The 17,204-nt window shown below is 48.7% G+C and overlaps 2 protein-coding genes across 5 annotated transcripts in view; one reads left to right on the top strand and one right to left on the bottom strand.

Annotated features, from left to right (window-relative positions):
• Nucleotides 1–1,087: 1,087 nt before the first annotated feature.
• LOC110134880 (leukocyte immunoglobulin-like receptor subfamily A member 5) lies at nucleotides 1,088–5,187 on the bottom strand. 3 transcript variants are annotated; one of them, XM_070450308.1, is made up of 6 exons: nucleotides 5,012–5,185; nucleotides 4,875–4,910; nucleotides 4,414–4,698; nucleotides 3,861–4,160; nucleotides 3,577–3,621; nucleotides 1,088–2,321 (listed from the first exon to the last, which is right to left on the bottom strand). In XM_070450308.1, the coding sequence occupies exons 1-6, from the start codon at nucleotides 5,043–5,045 to the stop codon at nucleotides 2,197–2,199; spliced, it is 825 nt and encodes a 274-aa protein (XP_070306409.1). In that variant the 5' UTR covers nucleotides 5,046–5,185; the 3' UTR covers nucleotides 1,088–2,196. The 3 variants fall into 3 exon arrangements, with proteins under 3 accessions (XP_070306409.1, XP_070306411.1, XP_070306410.1); XM_070450310.1 differs by lacking the exon at nucleotides 3,577–3,621 and having other exon boundaries at nucleotides 5,012–5,187; XM_070450309.1 differs by lacking the exon at nucleotides 4,875–4,910.
• Nucleotides 2,319–17,204, top strand: part of LOC110134905 (NACHT, LRR and PYD domains-containing protein 7) — a 25,123-nt gene continuing 10,237 nt past the window's right edge. The window contains exons 1-3 of one of the 2 annotated variants that reach the window (XM_020889620.2): nucleotides 2,319–2,660; nucleotides 14,233–15,830; nucleotides 16,274–16,444. In XM_020889620.2, the coding sequence (XP_020745279.2) occupies nucleotides 14,257–15,830; nucleotides 16,274–16,444 (1,745 nt within the window). In that variant the 5' untranslated portion in view covers nucleotides 2,319–2,660; nucleotides 14,233–14,256. Of the gene's footprint in view, nucleotides 2,661–7,757; nucleotides 9,878–14,232; nucleotides 15,831–16,273; nucleotides 16,445–17,204 lie in introns of those variants that run through there. The other variant, XM_070450304.1, reaches the window with a different exon arrangement.

Genomic DNA, 17,204 nt, shown 5'->3' with positions numbered 1-17,204 from the left:
ATTGAATCTGGGTCTTATCCATCTTCTGCGTGGGCAGGTGGGTTCTTTAGCCCTAGTGCTCCCTGGGAAGCCCTATGAGAGCAAAACTGAGTGACTGCAAAGAGAGCAAATGGCTCACCATATATTTACCACTTTACAGAAATCAGTTGTCATTTAGAACATGACAGACACATAGCCAAATCTGAGAAGGCATTCAGAGAAAACACCCAAGGAAAGTTACGCCTATACTGACACAGGAAAAAGTAAAGAACAGGCAGAAGGTGGGACTTGGGTGAGGGAACAGCAGCCAGTGGCAGACAGCTGAGTTGAGTCTTGAGGCAGAGGTGAGGCTGAAGAGCACGTGATCACTTAGTCTCTCTGTTTTTCTGTGCGGTATCCACGGAGGTTTCAGGCTAAGGGTATTTATTATTTACTTAAACAGCTTGGCAGAGAAGGCAGTGGCAGCCCACTCCAGTACTCTTGCCTGGAAAATCCCATGGATGGAGGAGCCTGGTAGGCTGCAGTCCATGGGGTCGCTAGGAGTCGGACACAACTGAGCAACTTCACTTTCACTTTTCACTTTCATGCATTGGAGAAGGAAATGGCAACCCACTCCAGTGTTCTTGCCTGGAGACTCCCAGGGATGAGGGAGCCTGGTGGGCTGCTGTCTATGGGGTCGCACAGAGTCAGACACGACTGAAGCGACTTAGCAGCAGCAGCAAACAGCTTGGAGCTAGGAAGTCCCCAGACTATTTCATCGGCTCAACTGTAACGGGGTGAGTTAGCCTTTCTGTGATTCTGTTGTTTTAGTCTCATGCTTTGAAAGTTGTTTTTTCTCAGAAACAAAAAGCAAAACCCTGAACCCCCATACCCAAAGAGGAAAAATGGCTAACATCACAACCATCTGTGTAACTAGAGTCCCCAAACCAACCAACCAATATAAATGTTCCTGCTTTTATACTTGCTTTCTATCACTTTTAAATTCTGCAAAGAGTCAGACATGACTGAGCAACTTTCACTTTCATATGGGCTATACTGAAGAAAAAAGAGTCAGCATTTCTGGTCCTAGACCCGTTTCTCACCCTGCAAGAACAACCACTCTAAGGAATTTACACATTACACATAAGCAAAGTTTATTAAACATCATCTCTGTTTGAATCATGTCCTGTTCTAAATTGTAAAGAGTATTAAAACATTTATTCCCAGGTACTTCCCTGGTGGTCCAGTGGTTAAGACTGCCTCCCAATGCAGGGGCTGTGGGTTCAATCCCTGGTCGGGGACCTATGATCCAACATGCCTTGTGGCCCAAAAACGAAAACGTAAAACAGAAGCAAAATTGTAACAAATTCAATAAAGACTTAAATATTAAAGCAAAACAAAAAAACCCGTGCTTATTTCCAAGTCTCTCCTGTGAGACAGGGCATAAAAGCAAGGATTTCTGGCTCAAAGATCAGACTCAGTGATCTCCAGGAGGCAGGGTGAGTAATAGCCCACTAATTACAGTTTTGCAAAGCTACCCAGAACCTCCATGTCAAAAGGGATACTAGAGATGTGGTGAAATTACGGTTCTTGGGTGGGGGCTGATCATAGGTTGTCACGGTGGACCCAATGAAGTCACGTGTTCTTTCTTAAAATATAATTTTATTTTTATTTATTTATTCACTTGGTTGCTGCTCACAGGCTTAGCTGCTCTGAAGCTTGAGGCATCTTAGTTCCCTGACCGGGCATCAAACACATGTCCCCGGCATTGCAGGGCAGATTCTTAACCACTGGACCCCCGGCAAGTCCCCACAAGTGCTCGTTAAAAGGGAAGCAGGAGGGTGGGGGTGTGTGAGGCAAGAAGGGAGGAAGGAAGCAGCGGTCAGGGAGGAGAAGAGGCGCTCCCCTCCCGGGTCTGGAGGAGGGGGCTACACGACGGGGAACACAGGCCGAGTCTAGAAGCAGGAAAAGGCAAGAACGGCAACGGGAAAGTAGCAAGTGGTGGAGGCTTGGGGACACGTTTAGGCTTCTGCTCTCTAGAACTGAAGGAGAAGTAACACTGGGCTGCCCTCGTCCGCGGTGCCCCTGGGACGTCATTTCCGGTTCTACAGGAAGCGCGCGGCTGTACCGGATGTGCGGCCCAGGGCCGTCTCCGCCCCACAGCGGGGCGCAGTGCTTTGATGCCATCGGAGGGTCATCGGCGCTCGTCAGTCCACCTGGGCGGGGGCTCATCGGACTTCACTGAGGGACCCCCGCCCCGCTGCACCAGGCTTCAGCCAATAGGACGACCATGACCAGGAGAAGCAGGGCAGCCAGGCTCAGGCGGACTTGAGTCTCCACAGAAGGACGCCAAGCGGCAGGCGCTGTGGGAGAAGAGGCATAAGGGCGATGCCCCTCTGTGGTTGTTGACTAGTCAGTCAGCTGTGTCCTTGTGACCCCATGGGCTGTGGCCCACCAGGATCCTCCATGGGCTCCCCCTCATGGGATTTCCCAGGCAGCAGTACTGGAGTGGGTTGCCACCCCCTTCTCCAGGGCATCTTCCTGACCCGGGGATTGAACCTGGGTCTCCTGCTTGGCAGGCAGATTCTGTACCACTGAGCCACCAGGGAAGCCGTCCATGCCCGTAAAGGAGCCTAAAACCCAAGCTCATTTCTGCAGACCTCTGGACCCGGTGGGAAGCCCGCCCAGCCCACCCCCTTGGGGTAAGCAGTTAAGCACCTTTCTTTCCTCCTACATTACGGGCGCTGTGCTGATACCGGCGGGGGCTTCTGGGGTCAAGAAAGACAGGAGTGGGGCGCTGGAGGCTGCCAGTCCCCGCCCTGAGCCCGGCCTTCTCCTCCCTCGGTGTTCCCCTGTGATTCGACCGTTGCCCAGCAGACACCCTGACCTCTGTTACCCGTGAGCTCTTGCGTGCCTCTTGGCCTCTGGGTCTTGGCCCAGGGCTGGTTCCTCTGCCTGTCCTGCGCTCTCTACAAGGATCAGCCCTCAGATTTCATCCCAGTGTCTGTTGAAAATAGACCCATGAGGGACTTTCTCCTTGAGCTCTCTTCTGAAACACTAACCCTTTCTGTCAGTTTTATTCTCTTACACTGTGTGACTCTGTTTTTCCCAACTAGTTATTATGTGACACATGTTTATTCTGACAAAAATGAAAATACATATAACACATGTGTTAATATAATCTATATAAATATTTTCTGCAAAGCATATATGATATTTAATAATAGCTATATATATATATGTATGTATGTGTATATATATATTATATATATATATATAAAACACATATATATACATGGAGTTCCTTGTAGCTCAAACAGTAAAGAAATGCCTGTGATGCAGGAGACCAGGGTTCCATCCCTGGGTCAGGAAGATCCTCTGGGGAAGGGAATGGCAACCCACCCCAGTACTCTTGCCTGGAGAATCCCATGGACAGAGGAGCCTGGCGGGCTACAGTTCATGGGGTTGCAGAGTCGGACACGACTGAGCGACGAACTCACACGTACATACATATAATATATAACAAATACATCTGCATCCATGTGGTTAACATTCTGGGTCAGAGAGAAGGGAACACAGAATCTCGTTTCAGTTTTCCACCTAAGCTCAGTCACTCACCAGTTGCACATCTGGGTTGTGTGCTGCTGGGAGAGTCAGTGGTTCCTGAAAACAGAGGTGAAGTGGGAGAGGTCTTCCTTATTTCCACCCAGCCAGGCTCTCCCTTCCCAGAGTCCCAGGGACCCACGTGGCCCGTCCCTGGCCCATCCCTTAGAGATGCGCGTCTAAGCCGATGGTGTTCACCCAGCCCCATCTCGCAGTCCTCTTCCCCAGCCAGTGCTTTAACCGCACAGAGTCAGCGCCCAGGGTGGGAGTCAGGTGGGTGGACTGGGCTTCTTCCTCACCTTCGACCTGAAGCTGCAGTGGGTCACTGGGCTGAGACCACACATAGGGGTAGTCGAGGAAGGCACCGTAGCATCTGTAGGTCCCCGCCTGTGTGGTGGAGACTGGATTCAAGAGGAAGATGGTCTGGTGTCCTCCATGCTGAGGGGTGGAGCTTTGGTTCTGGGTGATGTGATCTCCATCTTCTTTGGTGAGGATAAATACATCATAGTTGATTTTGGAGAAACACTGCAACTTCACATTCTCGCCTGGAGCCACCACTGTGCCAGCCACGCTGGAGAGGGAGGGCTTGTCATAAGCTCCTGAGAAGGAAGGAAGTTCAGTGATGGAGGGAAGGGTCACCTATGCACTGTCCCTTTTTGTCCCCTGGGAGCAGACATGGCTCTGGTCTCTCTCCCCTCCTTGTCCCCCTCCCCCTTGAGGAAGTCTCTAGGCATCATCTTGGAGACCTCCCCAAGGACAAGGCTTGGTCCTCCTGCTTCCTGTCCCCAAAGCCTGGTCCTTCCCTCGGCAGAGGGGTCCGTCCCGGTTCTGCTGCCTCGGTGTCCCACTCACCGGTCATCACCAGCTGCAGGGGGTCACTGAACTGGGACCAGCGGCCTCCTCTCTGATAGGAGCAGTGGTATAGCCCTGTCTTGTCTGTTGTCATCTCTGTGATACTCAAAGTGTTGGTCTTCCCAGGTGTGATCTGTTCCTCTTTGCCCATGGGCTCAGGACTTCCCACTTTTGATATTCTGTACCACTCAGCTTGTTTAGGTCCTTGACACAGGAGGGTCACAGGACTCCTAGGTGGAACTGTGGATCCAGGCAGAGCTGTGATACAAGGCGGGGGGAGATTTCCTAGAACACAGGGAACAGGTGATAGACACACAAGCGTTTCTCCCTCCACCCTTCTATTTCTCCCCCTCTTGCAGCCCCCAGTCTAGAGTCTGAGTCCCCTCTTTCCAGCTGCCAAGAGAGCTGATATCAGGCTTACACCCTGCTGGGTCCTCAGGAGTATCACACAGAACACTCACCCTTCTGTGCCCAAGTGCTCTGGCTCAGACACAACCCTAGAAAGAAACACCCGGTGAGAACACCCCAGCCTTAAAGAACCACCAGTCCTGCCCTCCTTAGCCGTCTATTTGCACCCAACCCTCTCTCCCCGACTGACCAAGACAGAGCAGCGAGGGAGGAACCACGGACATGATCCCGCGTTCAGGCTGAGCGCTGGACTTGCTGATGCTGAACTGACTTGTCCGGAAGAGACACAGACATACAGGAAGTGAGGTTGCGCCCTGCTATTGCTGTGAGAACAAAGGCAGTCAGCATCCTCATTCCCCCTAGTTCCTCTGGGTGAGGCTTAAAGTATCCACCCTTAAGAAGACGTTCATCATCTGTACTTCAGCCTGAGGGAATCTCTCTTGTGTCACGTGGCATGTGTGATCTGAGTTCCCGGACCAGGGGTCGAACCCATAACCCCTACACTGCAAGGCCGGTTCTTAACTGCCACACCCCCAGGCAAGTCCAATCAAGTCTGCATCAGATTATCATCGGTCTAATCTGATTCCTCTCTTTCTTCCCCAATTCCCGTGTCAGCATTTTATTTATTTATTGCAGGAAGTGTCAAAAGCTTTTATTCATTAGTTTTTTTTTTCATTTATTTTTATTAGTTGGAGGCTAATTACTTTACAATATTGTAGTGGTTTTTGCCATACATCGACATGTGTCAGCATTTTAATCTTTACATAATGCAAGGGGTAAGAGACTCTCAGTGTAAAAACAGGAGGGAAATAAATTCCGCTGTGGGGATTGCTCTGAAATCTCCCGTTTATTCAGGGCCCTTGCCTCTTCACACTGCATTCCGGTTCTTTATATGCAAATCTGGGGGAAGGTTGGAGAGTTCCCAAAGCTACAATCACAGGGTATGTGGCAGTTGTCCGAAACAGACCTGCTGGAGAGATTGTTGCAGAGTCTCTAGGAAAGCAACTCTTCTGCCCTTTCCTGTTTGCCCTTCTGGTTTCCCCGGCCCTGGAAGCGCCTAATGAGTAATGACAGAAATGAGATCACTGGCCAGCTTAACCTAACTGCTGATTTACGCTCTACTGAAGGCCCACCGTGTCTTGCCAGCCCTGTATATTCTTTTCCTAGATTAAAAGAAGAATGAAGAATTAAGTCCCTAAAGAGTGACTAGCTCTCTACTCCCTTAGGGATCCCTCAGGCTGATCACAAGGGCAAGATAATTTCTGAAGAAAGATCGCATCGGAGTCCCTGGTGGTGTAGTGATTGGGACTCCACCTTCCAAGGCCGGGGCTGTGGGTGTGACCTGTGAAGGGGTAGCTAAGATCCCATTTGCCTTATGGGCCCAAAACCACAACATAAAACAGAAACAATATTGTAACAAATTCAGTAAAGACTTTAAAAATGGTCCACATTAAAAAAAAATCTTACAAAAGGAAGAAAGATCATGAAGAGTCAGACAGTCAGAGGCGTGCAACAGAAAAGGACGCAGGGACTAACCTGCCTCGAAGACTTACTGAGATTCTTTGCCTATAAAAGCTGTCTCGGCCACACAGAATCTGCGGAGTGGATTCTGGGACATGGGTCCGTCTTCTTCCCAGATGGCTGGCCTTCTGATTAAAGCAAATTTCCCTTTCTACCAACACTTGCCTCTCCAGTACATCTTTTTTTTAAAACATATTGATTGATGTGGACCATTTTAAATGGTCTTTATTGAATTTGTTACAATATTGATTGTATGTTTTGGTGGTTGTTTGGTTTTGGCCATGAGGCATGTGGAATCTCAGCTCCCTAACCAGGGATCAAAGTTGCACCCTCTGTGTTGGAAGATGAAGTCTTAACCACTGGACCACTGGGAAAATCCCAATACTGGTTTTAGAGGGCGAGCAGTTGAATCCAAGCTTGGTGACATTTATTCCACCATCCCCACCCACTTCTGCAATATTCCCAACATTATGTCAACATTGATTATCCACTGGTGTCAATTTTGAACCTAAATGAGATACGTACATACCAGGTGGTTCGGTGGTAAAGATTCTGCCTGGCAACGCAGGAGACACAGGACACGCAGGATCCATCCCTGGGTCGGGAAGATCTCCTGGGGGAGGAAATGGCAACTCACTTGGGTATTCTTGGCTGGAGAAGCCCATGGACAGAGGAGCCTGGCTGGCTGTATAGTCCACGGGTTCGCAAAGAGTCAGACAGGACTGAGCGACTGAACACACACACACACAAGGTTAAGTCACGACTTTGTTCTTAAACTTTCATTCTGGCTGAAACTTACTGAATAGTTATGGCACCTATCCTGGATATACACGTTCCATTGATTTAAAGTAGTCCCTATCATATTGTGATAATGCTATCTTTGCAAAAATCTAAGATAACTTAAGACACCCTGGGCTTCCCAGTAGCTCAAACAGTAAGGAGTCTGCCTGCCTGCAATTCAGGAGACCTGGGTTCAATCCCTGGGTCAGGAAGATCTCCTGGAGGTGGGAATGACAATCCACTCCAGTATTCTTGCCTGCAGAATCCCGTGGACAGAGGAGCCTGGTGGGCTACAGTCCGTGGGGTCACACAGAGTCGGACCGGACCTAGCATGCATGAACAGATACATGTAGTCACATTGTAGATCTAACCCTTTTCCAGCTGGAATTCCCTCAGGAGTTAAGGACTACTGCGACATGGGATACAGATTTTATGACAGGGATTGGACTTGACGGGACTGTGACCATGGAGGAAGAAATTTGTGGACGGCCACTGGTTGCATCTGTGGCCCTCCTGATGTCATGAAAAGTCAGCCAGACTGGGTGTTGAGAGGCGAACCTGGGTGTGTGTGGTGGGGGGTGGGGCGGGGGCAGATCAGGGGCAGAACGGGAGTGCTCGAGAGGACCAGTGTCAGCCTGTCCATCTCTGGCTCCCATCTCAATGAAGCCTAGGGCTCTTCATCGAAGGTCTTCGAAAAGGCAGGTGCAGGTGCTGGCCTCGTTGAAGGAGCTGGGGGAGTTGGAGGTGCTGGGCTTGGCTGTGAGCTCACACTGGGCCGGCAAGTCCCATGTAAGGTGTGTGGGCTGAACACAGGCCCCCTGAGCATGATCACGTTCAGCATCTGAGTGTCAGCAGGCCTGCAGCTTCACTTCCACCTTCGGTGCCTTGCATCAGTTCCTGTTGCAGTCATCCCTAACCCAGCGCTGGAGGGGGAAGAAAATTCTAGGAAACGTAGTACAAATTTAGCTAAACCGACAGAGGGGGAAGCCACAGTCGCTGCTTCTCGTCAACGTGGCTTCCAAAGCACATCCTTTAACCACACTCTGGGCTTCCCTGATGGCTCAGTATGTAAAGAATCTGCCTGCAGGGCGGGAGGCACGGAGACGCAGGTTCGACCCCTGGGCCGGGAAGATCTCCTGGAGGAGGAAAATGGCAACCTACTCCATTACTCTTGCAGGAAACATCCCAAGGACAGAGGAGCCTGGCGGGCTACAGTCCATGTGGGGCGCAAAGGAGCTGGACACAATGACTAAGCACAAAAGCACACAGCTGCACTTCCCTTTCGGATATAGACGTGGAAAAACCAGGGTTTCAGTTGACACGATAATGCAATGTTCCTCATACAACTGGAAGCATGCCAGTCATCTCCCGGTAGAGGGTACGAAGGCTTTTATCCATCGTGGGGTGAGGCTCAGTCCTTTCCTAGTTGAGTCAAGCTCTTAGTTTGACAACCGGTCAGGTATAAGAATCACTGATGTTTGTGCACTTTGACTGGTGTCTCCCTTTTCCCCACCTCCCCAGCCCCTGGCAACCACTGTTCTACTCTCTTGTCTCCACAAGTTCAGTGTTTTTAGATTCCACATATAGGCGATACCTTTCACCATGTGACTTTCTCTGTCTGGCTTAATTTCACCTAGCAGAATGCCCTCCAGGTTCATCTACGTGGTCACAAATGTCAGCATTTGGAGACCCAAATTAGAAGCAGGCGATCTATTATTTATTAATTTTTCAACTTTTTCTTTTGTATGGAGGGTTATAGCCGGTGAACAATGTTGTGATGGTTTCAGGTGGACACTGAAGGGACTCAGCCCTACCTTTACGTGTATCCATTCTCCCCCAAACCCCCTCCCATCCAGGCTGCCACATAACAGGGAGCAGAGTTCCCCGTGCTCTACACAAGGTCCTGGTTGGTTCTCCATTTTAAATACAGCAGTATGTATATGTTGATCCCAAACTCCCTAACTATCCCTCCCCCAATCCTTCCCCCTGGCCACCATAAGTTCATTCTCCAAGCCTGTGAGTTAGAAGCAGGTGGTTCAGATGGTGGGTTTTACTTCTTCTCAGGGTTACAGTCCTGCCTTGCCTGTGACCATCACCTGCCTGTCTACAGAGACCCATGGCCTGGCTTAAGTCAGCTGTAATGGCACTGGACATGCTGTTGAAGTGTTTTTGAATTGTGGCTTCTTATCAACTTAACCAGTGCTATGTTCTGGCCACGAAGTTCCTCTTTTGAATATCTGACCTCCTTTGCGGGCTTGGTCTATCCTCCCCAAACTCACTCATTCCAACAGAAGGCTGTTTGATTGCACCCCTCTCCCCTGCCACCCACGAGTTATATGGACTTCGGGGATGTTGGCTGACATTTCAGTCTGTTTCTTCACTCGTATTTCTTGAGAGCACATGTAGGGTTACGGGATGATTAAATATAATCATGTAAAGACTGGCTCACAACACGTATGATTCCAGGGATACATATGAGATTGTATCTTTTCCAGCTGTTTTTCTGCATTCTGAAATATGTGTGTGCATGTGTGAGTAACTGGAAAAGACCCTGATGCCAGGAGAGATTGAAGGTGGGGAGAGAAGGGGATGACAGAAGACGAGATGGTTGGATGGCATCACTGACTCAATGGACATGAGTTTGAGCAAGCTCCTGGAGATGGTGAAGGACAGGGAGGCCTGGTGTGCTGCCGCCCTTGGGGTTGCAAAGAGTCAGACATGACTGAGCAACTTCAACAACAACAGCAACAAATGTGTGCGTAAACAACTATATACTTGGTGATTTAGTTAGTTAGTTAGCTATCGGCCTTAGCTAATAATTCAGGGCACTGGCTGGCAAGCCTTATTGTCTTGATTTGAATCCTGGATCGGCCAATTATAATCCTATAGCTAACTGAGCGTTACTTTTTTGGCTGCAATGGGTGGCATGTGGGATCTTTGTTCCCTGACTAGGGATCAAACCAGTGCCACCTCCATCATTGGAAGTCCAGAGTTTTAACCACTGAACCACCAGGGAATTCCCCTGAACATTACTGTTTAGCATTCAAAATACTGAAATAATAATAGTACCTACTTCATAAATTTTATGAGATTTAAAGGGTGTAATATGTGCAATGTTGTTACAATGGTTCTAAGCAATAGTTTGTTCCACAATTTTATTGTTATTAACAAAATAATAGTTTATTATTAATAAAATTAACACTATTATTAATTTTCATTTAAAAACCAATCATTGATACTTCCCTTTAATAATACAGGCTGTTAAACCATCCTTTAAAATGCTGAATGGCACTGGAGCCATGGCTAACATAACCTCTTTTGGTAGCTATTAGTTTTCTTGGGCATTTGTTTAATTTGCACAAGTGTCATCTCTCCCAGGGGTGTATGAACGTGTCCCCATTCTTTATGAGATGGGCTTCCAATAAACACCATTTTTGGTTTAATTTGTACCCACTGTATTTTGGTGAAGTTAATCATCAATACATTGGCTGGATTTGTATTTCAGTATTTCTGGATAAGTGTGAGTGTTGAAAAGAGGATGAGAGATACAACTTTTTACAGAGGGAAAGAGAAATACATTCCTAGGGTTTGTATTGTACATATATGCATAGAAGCATCAAATTGCCAGATACTGTTTATAAACAGTAGGTTGATACATAGCAAGATGGGATTTCAATTCCCATTTGCTTAGGCTTATTGATTGATAAGACTAAACAAAATACTATGTAGTTTATTTTGTGGGGAAATAGAAAGAAAAGTTGACAACAGTAATCAAGGTTTTTCTCCTATGTTTTGAGTAAAAATATCCAGAAAGTCTCTGGCCAAATATCTTCCAATTTCAGCAAATCAGGGAAAAATAGAAAACACTTCTTACACACACACACACACACACACACACACACACACACACACAGTGTGTGTGTGAAGTGATGGATGTGTTAGCTTGATGGTGGTGATTATTTCACAGTGTAAACATATATCAAAATATCACATTGTACACCTTAAATATATAAAATGTCTATTTGTTAATTATGTTTTCAAAAGCTGGTAAAAAAAAAAACCTGACTCATGAGAAAAAATCGACAACAACAAAAAAACCAGAAAGAAACTTGCGTGTGCTCAGTTGCAAAGTCAAGTCTGACTCTGCAGCCCCACGGACTGCGTCAGGCTCCTCTGTCCATGGGATTTCTGCAAGAAAACTGGAGTGGGTTGCCATCTCCTTCTCCAGGGAATCTTCCCGACCCAGGGATTGAACCCGGGTCTCCTGTGGCTCCTCCATTGGCAGGTGGATTCTTTACTACTAAGCCACTGGGGGAAGCCACAAAGAAACTATATGGGGCTAAAAATAACCGGGTACATGTGCAGCTGGGGCAAATTCTGGACAAAAGATACAGAGACCCAAAAGCCCAACTGCCAGTTTTGAAGAGCCTGGAGCAAAAGCAGAGTCCTGTGTTGTTCCCCCTACACTCAACACCTCCTTAGAAGGGGGCAAACCACGCAAACCACCGCTCCAGCCCGACCCCTGGACACTCCTACCCTCTCCCCATATAAGGAACCAGCTCACCCTCCCCTCCTCAGGAATAAGCAAGCTGTCCAGGGAAACTCTTTCTTGTCCTCGCTTCCCCCTGCTGTAGCAGGGACCCAGGTCAAGTCACGCCTGAACTTCCTGTCTGGCTTCTGATCAGTTTCTGTTAGTGGGGGAAGGTCAAGGGCTCTGGGGGATGTAAGGATCACCTGGGGAGCTTTGGAAGCCTCCTGGCTTCCTAAAGCCCACCCCAGACCAATTCAATTAGGATCACCAAGGGCAGGACCTGGGTGATTGCAATGTGAGTCGAATTTTCAAGATTGAGCACCAGCCACTGTTAGTAGGAGGGCCATTTCAGCCTGGGCAGGAAGTCCAGCCCTCACCCCGGGGCCTAGGGGCCAATCCCAGAGCACGGGCTGGCAGGGGACTTTTCTTATTGGAGATTTCGTTTGTGTGAAATACCCACAGGCTGCAACTGGGTCCTAGCTGGAGGGAGGTGAGTACCAACTCTCCACCCTGTTTCTCTGTCTTGTCTTTTAAGTCAGTGGCAATTATTGGTCGAGTCTGTAGCACTGAACATTGCAAGTTTGAATGGCTGGCAAAAGGCTTTTGTTATTTTTTTTGGCCAAGCAGCAGCCCCTGGGATCTTGGAAGCCATGCCCCCTGCAGTGGAAGCACTGAGTCCTAACCACTGGAGTGCCAGAGAAGTTCCTTAGGAGGATTTTTTGCAGTACTCAAGCTGAGCTCTCTATTAGGTGGAGAAGAGACTTGGACGGGGGTAGCTGCCAATGACTTCCTATGTAATTTTTTCCCTTCTGATTGTCTTGCTTTAATTGGCACATTTCGGGTGTGGTGATGCTTTTCGATTATTGTGCTCTTCTGATTTAGCATTTTAATTTTTTAAAAGTTTTTTTGATGTGGACTATTTTTAAGTCTTTATTGAGTTTGTTACAATATTGCCTCTGCTTCCTTTTTTTTTTTTTTTTTAATGTTTTGGTTTTTGTGGCCTTGAGGCATCTGGGGATCTTAGCTCCCTGACCAGGGATCAAACCTATGCTCCCTGCATCAGAAGGCAAGGTCCCAACCACTGGACCACCGGGGAAGTCCCAGCATGAGCGTTTTTATGTAAAATATCTTCTAACGATCATGCGCCCTTGTCATACCTTGTGTTTTGAAATATTTTGCATAATAAATCTTCGAATTGGGTGTACTTCTTCCCCACTCTACCATGTACTTACTAAACTGTGTTTTTCATCTTGTGAATCATCCCTGAGTGTTGCCCATTTAATGCACGAGGATGTATGGATTTTTGTTTATTTGCTTCTTGTTTCACTGAGGCTTCCCTGATAGCTCGCTTGCCCATTTAATGCATGAGGATGTAAGGATTTTTGTTTATTTGCTTCTTGTTTCACTGAGGCTTCCCTGATAGATGGGTTGGTGAAGAATCCACCTGCAATGCAGGAGACCCTGGTTTGATTCCTGAGTCGGGAAGATCTGCTGGAGAAAGGAAGGTCTACCCACTCCAGTATCCCTGGGCTTCCCTGGTGGCTCAGCTGGTAAAGAATCCTCCTGCAACGCAGGAGACCTGGATTCGATCCCTGGGTTGGGATAATCCCCTGGAGAAGGGAAAGGCTACCCACTCCAGTATTCTGGCCTGGAGAATTTCATGGACTGTATAGTCCATGGGGTCACACGACTGAGTGACTTTCACTTCAGTGAGGAAATGTCAGTGATTGAGAGCACAGATTTTTGAGTTAAGCTCCTGGATATAATCTTGGCTTCAACTTGAGCAACTGTGAGAACCTGGGTTTTTGTTTCCCTATGCCCATGATCCTGTAACTAACATTTATCATAATCACCTGGAAGGTTTGTTAAAAACATATAGTTTCCTGAGCCCATCTCCAGGGATACTGATTTTATAGGCCTGGGATAGGGCTTAAGAGGAGAAGGGCATGGCAACCCACTCCAGTATTCTTGCCTGGAGAATTCCATGGACAGAGGAGCCCGGTAGGCTGTAGTCCATGGGGTCACAAAGAGATGGACACAACTGAGTGACTAAAAAAACCACCACCATGATTCTGGGAACAGGGTCTCTATCACCAGAGATGTCTGCAAAGAACATGGGTGGAGGACGGCAGGAGAAAGCAGCAGGACTTGGCACTCAAGAGTCTGCCCTGGGTCCCATCATCTCTGCTGGCCCCACAAACCATGCTTTACCAAACATTTGCTTTTCCATCTTCACGTGTATTTCCCTCCTCCCCTTTGAGTCCCAAGCTATTACGTTCAGCAGCCTCTTTTTGTTTAAGCTGAAGATAATTTTTAAGGGGAGGGTTTCAGCCATTTTGGTGGTGTTTTCCTGGATAATTCAGTTTTCCTGGGGTTTTGTTCTTGTATATGTTATTAAATTTTTTCTTTATTCTCTTGTTAATCCATCTCATGTCAATTTAATTCTTAGACCAGTCAGAAGAACCCAGGAGGGGGGAAGCCCATTTCTTCCTCCCTAACGCTGGTCCTTTACAGGATGAATGTTCCAGTTGAGTGTAATCACTTTCACTTCAGTGCTCTCTCCTTGCACATCAATACAGGTGAAGAGGAGAGACGGAAACACGATGGAGAAATTCTCAGTCTGGAAGGATATACTGTGGTCAGGAGATGATGGTGGTTTCCACTACAACATCACCCAGAGAAGCTGCAAGCTGATAACATACCTGAACCGGCAGCCACTCACAGAGTTCACCCCACTCACCATGGTGCTGCATGGTCCTGCCGGAGTCGGGAAAACCACGCTGGCCAAGGAGCTGATGCTGGACTGGATGCAGGATGACCTGACAGAGACCTCCAACTCCACCTTCTACCTCAGCTGCAAGGAGCTCAACCACAGGGGGCCGTGCACCTTTGCAGAGCTGATATCTGCCAACTGGTCACATGTGCAGGACGACATACTGGCAATCCTCTCCGGGGCACAGAAAGTCCTGTTCATCCTCGACGGTTTTGATGAGCTGAAGGTCCCCTCGGGAGCACTCATCCACGACATATGTGGTGACTGGAAGGAGCAGAAGCCGGTGCCCGTCCTCCTGGGAAGTTTACTGAAGAGAAAGATGCTACCCAAGGCCATCTTACTCATCACCACCCGACCGGGCGCCCTGGGGGAGCTGCGGCTCTTAACACAACAGCCGCTCTTGATAGAGGTCGAGGGGTTCTTGGAGGAGGACCGGAAGGCGTATTTCTTGAAACACTTTGAAGAGGAGAGTCAGGCCCTGCGAGCTTTCGACTTGATGAGGAACAACGCAGCCCTGTTCCAGCTGGGCTCGGCGCCCCCCGTGTGCTGGGTGGTCTGCACCTGTCTGAGGCAGCAGATGGAGAGCGGGGCGGACCCCGCCGCCACCTGCCGGACCACCACGGGCCTGTTCCTGCGCTTCCTCTGCGGCCGCTTCCCCCCGCCGCCCGACGGCGGCCCCCGGCCGGGCCTGCAGGCTCCGCTCGAGGCCCTGTGCCTCCTGGCTGCTGAGGGCGTGTGGACGCGGAGCTCTGTGTTCGATGGGGAAGACCTCAGGCGACTTGGGGTGGACCCGTCTGCCCTCTGTCCTTTCCTGGACAGGAGTATTCTGCAGAAGAGCAAAGACAGCGAGGCCTGCTACTCTTTCCTCCATCTCAGCGTCCAGCAGTTTCTGGCCGCCGTGTTCTACGTCTTGGAGCCGGAAGAGCAGGAGGCGGCGGGGCTGGGCGGCCGCCGGCGGCGCGTTGAGGATGTGCGGAGACTGCTGTCCCGGGAGGAAAGGCTGAAGAACCCCAGCCTGACCCACGTCGGGTGCTTCCTGTTTGGCCTCTGCAACGAAAGAAGGGCCGTGGAGCTGGAGACGACCTTCGGCTGCCTGGTGTCAACGGCGATCAAGGGGGAGCTACTGAAATACACACTGATGCCCCGTGGGAAGAAATGCTTCTCGGTGACGGACACGAAGGAGGTTCTGCGCTGTCTCTACGAGTCTCAGGAGGAGCAGCTCGTGAAAGAGGCCGTGGCCCACGTCAAGGAGATGTCCATTCACTTGACGAATACATCTGAAATGATGCAGTCTTCCTTCTGCCTTAAGCATTGTGCCAACTTACAGAAGATCTCACTTCAGGTAGGAAAGAAGATATTCCTGGAGAATGATCCTGCATTGAAATCAGACCCTCAGAATGAGATGTAAGAACCCATTTTTTTTTTTAAACTTTACTAGTTCTCCCATCTTCAGCTTCACACTGTTTTAGGAAGAGGACAGAGTCTCCTATGACTCCTTCTGGTTTAGGGTCTGAATTCTCACTGAAAATTCTTCTTGCCACCTTGCCATTAAAGCTGAGAGACACGATATTCAGATGAGCAATGGGGGCTTTGGAACCTTTTACTGTCATTGTTGACATGTGGGCTCAGCACGCTCTAGACATTTCATATAATTTCCCTCCTGCCAATTCTTTTCCAGAATTTTGTTTTCATATATAGTCACCATGCCATCCATTATATCCCAGGATTTTGTTATCTTACAACTGGATGTTTGTGCCTTTTGAAGAGCTCACCAGTTTTTCCTCCACCCCTGCCCTTTTGTTGATGGTTCTCTTTCACAGATGTTCCTGTCTGTGTGTTTCTCCTAGGTCACAGCACGACCATCATTCTCTCCAACTCTGGGCGGATCTCTGCTCTGTGTTGAGTTCAAATGAGAACCTGAACTTTCTGGATGTGAAGGAAAGCTTCCTGAGTCACTCCTCGGTGAGGATTCTTTGCGAGCAGATAACCCACATCACCTGTCATCTCCAGAAAGTCGTGTAAGTGGCAGCTGATCCTGCAGTTCAGTTCAGTTCAGTCGTGTCTGACTCTTTGCAACCCCATGGACTGCAGCACTCTAGGCCTTCCTTGTCTATCACCAGGTCCTGGAGTTTACTCAAACCCATGTCCATTGAGTCAGTGATGCCATCCAACCACCTCATCCTCTGTCGTCCCCTTCTCCTCCTGCCTTCAGTCTTCCCCAACACCAGGGTCTTTTCCAAGGAGTTGGCTCTTCACATCAGGTGGCCAAAGTATAGGAGTTTCAGCTTCATCATCAGTCCTTCCAATGAATATTCAAGGCTGATTTCCTTTAGGATGGACTGCAATGGGGATTTAAAATGTGAGAGCAGTATTGGAATGTCCAATTAGGCTCCATCCAGCCAGGTGGTCAGAATACAAAGAATTGGAATGGTTGCTTAAAAAAAAGATTTATTTACTTATTTATGGCTATGATGGGCCTTTGTTGCTGCACAGGCTTTCTGTAGCTGCACAGATCGGGGTCTTCTCGTTGCGGTAGCTTCTCTTGTCGCAGAGCAGGGGCTCTAGAGTGCAGGTTCAGTAGTTGTGGTGTGTGGAGTGTTGTTCCACGGCATGTGGAGTGTTCCTGGACCAGGGATCAAACCTGCGTCCCCTGCATTGGCAGGTAGATTCTTAACCACTGGACCACCAGGGAAGTCCCCCTCGCAGCCCTTAACGGTCCGTATGTTCAAGGAGTCTGTAACTTATTTGCTGACTTATAGTCCATAACTTACTGTGGCT

The sequence above is a fragment of the Odocoileus virginianus genome, chromosome 20, assembly GCF_023699985.2.
Source record: "Odocoileus virginianus isolate 20LAN1187 ecotype Illinois chromosome 20, Ovbor_1.2, whole genome shotgun sequence".
Classification (NCBI taxonomy): Eukaryota; Metazoa; Chordata; class Mammalia; order Artiodactyla; family Cervidae; genus Odocoileus; species Odocoileus virginianus.
Note: the sequence above shows the minus strand (reverse complement) of the source record. Positions and strands in the feature narration are given on the sequence as shown.

What these genes read in the sequence shown, in the direction of transcription:
- LOC110134880 (XM_070450308.1), bottom strand. Translation starts at nt 5,045, where the DNA reads ATGTCCGTGGTTCCTCCCTCGCTGCTCTGTCTTG. An exon ending in TCCCTCGCTGCTCTGTCTTG is followed by an intron (nt 4,911 to 5,011) that starts GTCAGTCGGGGA and finishes GTTTCTTTCTAG; the next exon opens with GGTTGTGTCTGAGCCAGAGC. An exon ending in ACTGCAGCTTCAGGTCGAAG is followed by an intron (nt 3,622 to 3,860) that starts GTGAGGAAGAAG and finishes CTCTGTTTTCAG; the next exon opens with GAACCACTGACTCTCCCAGC.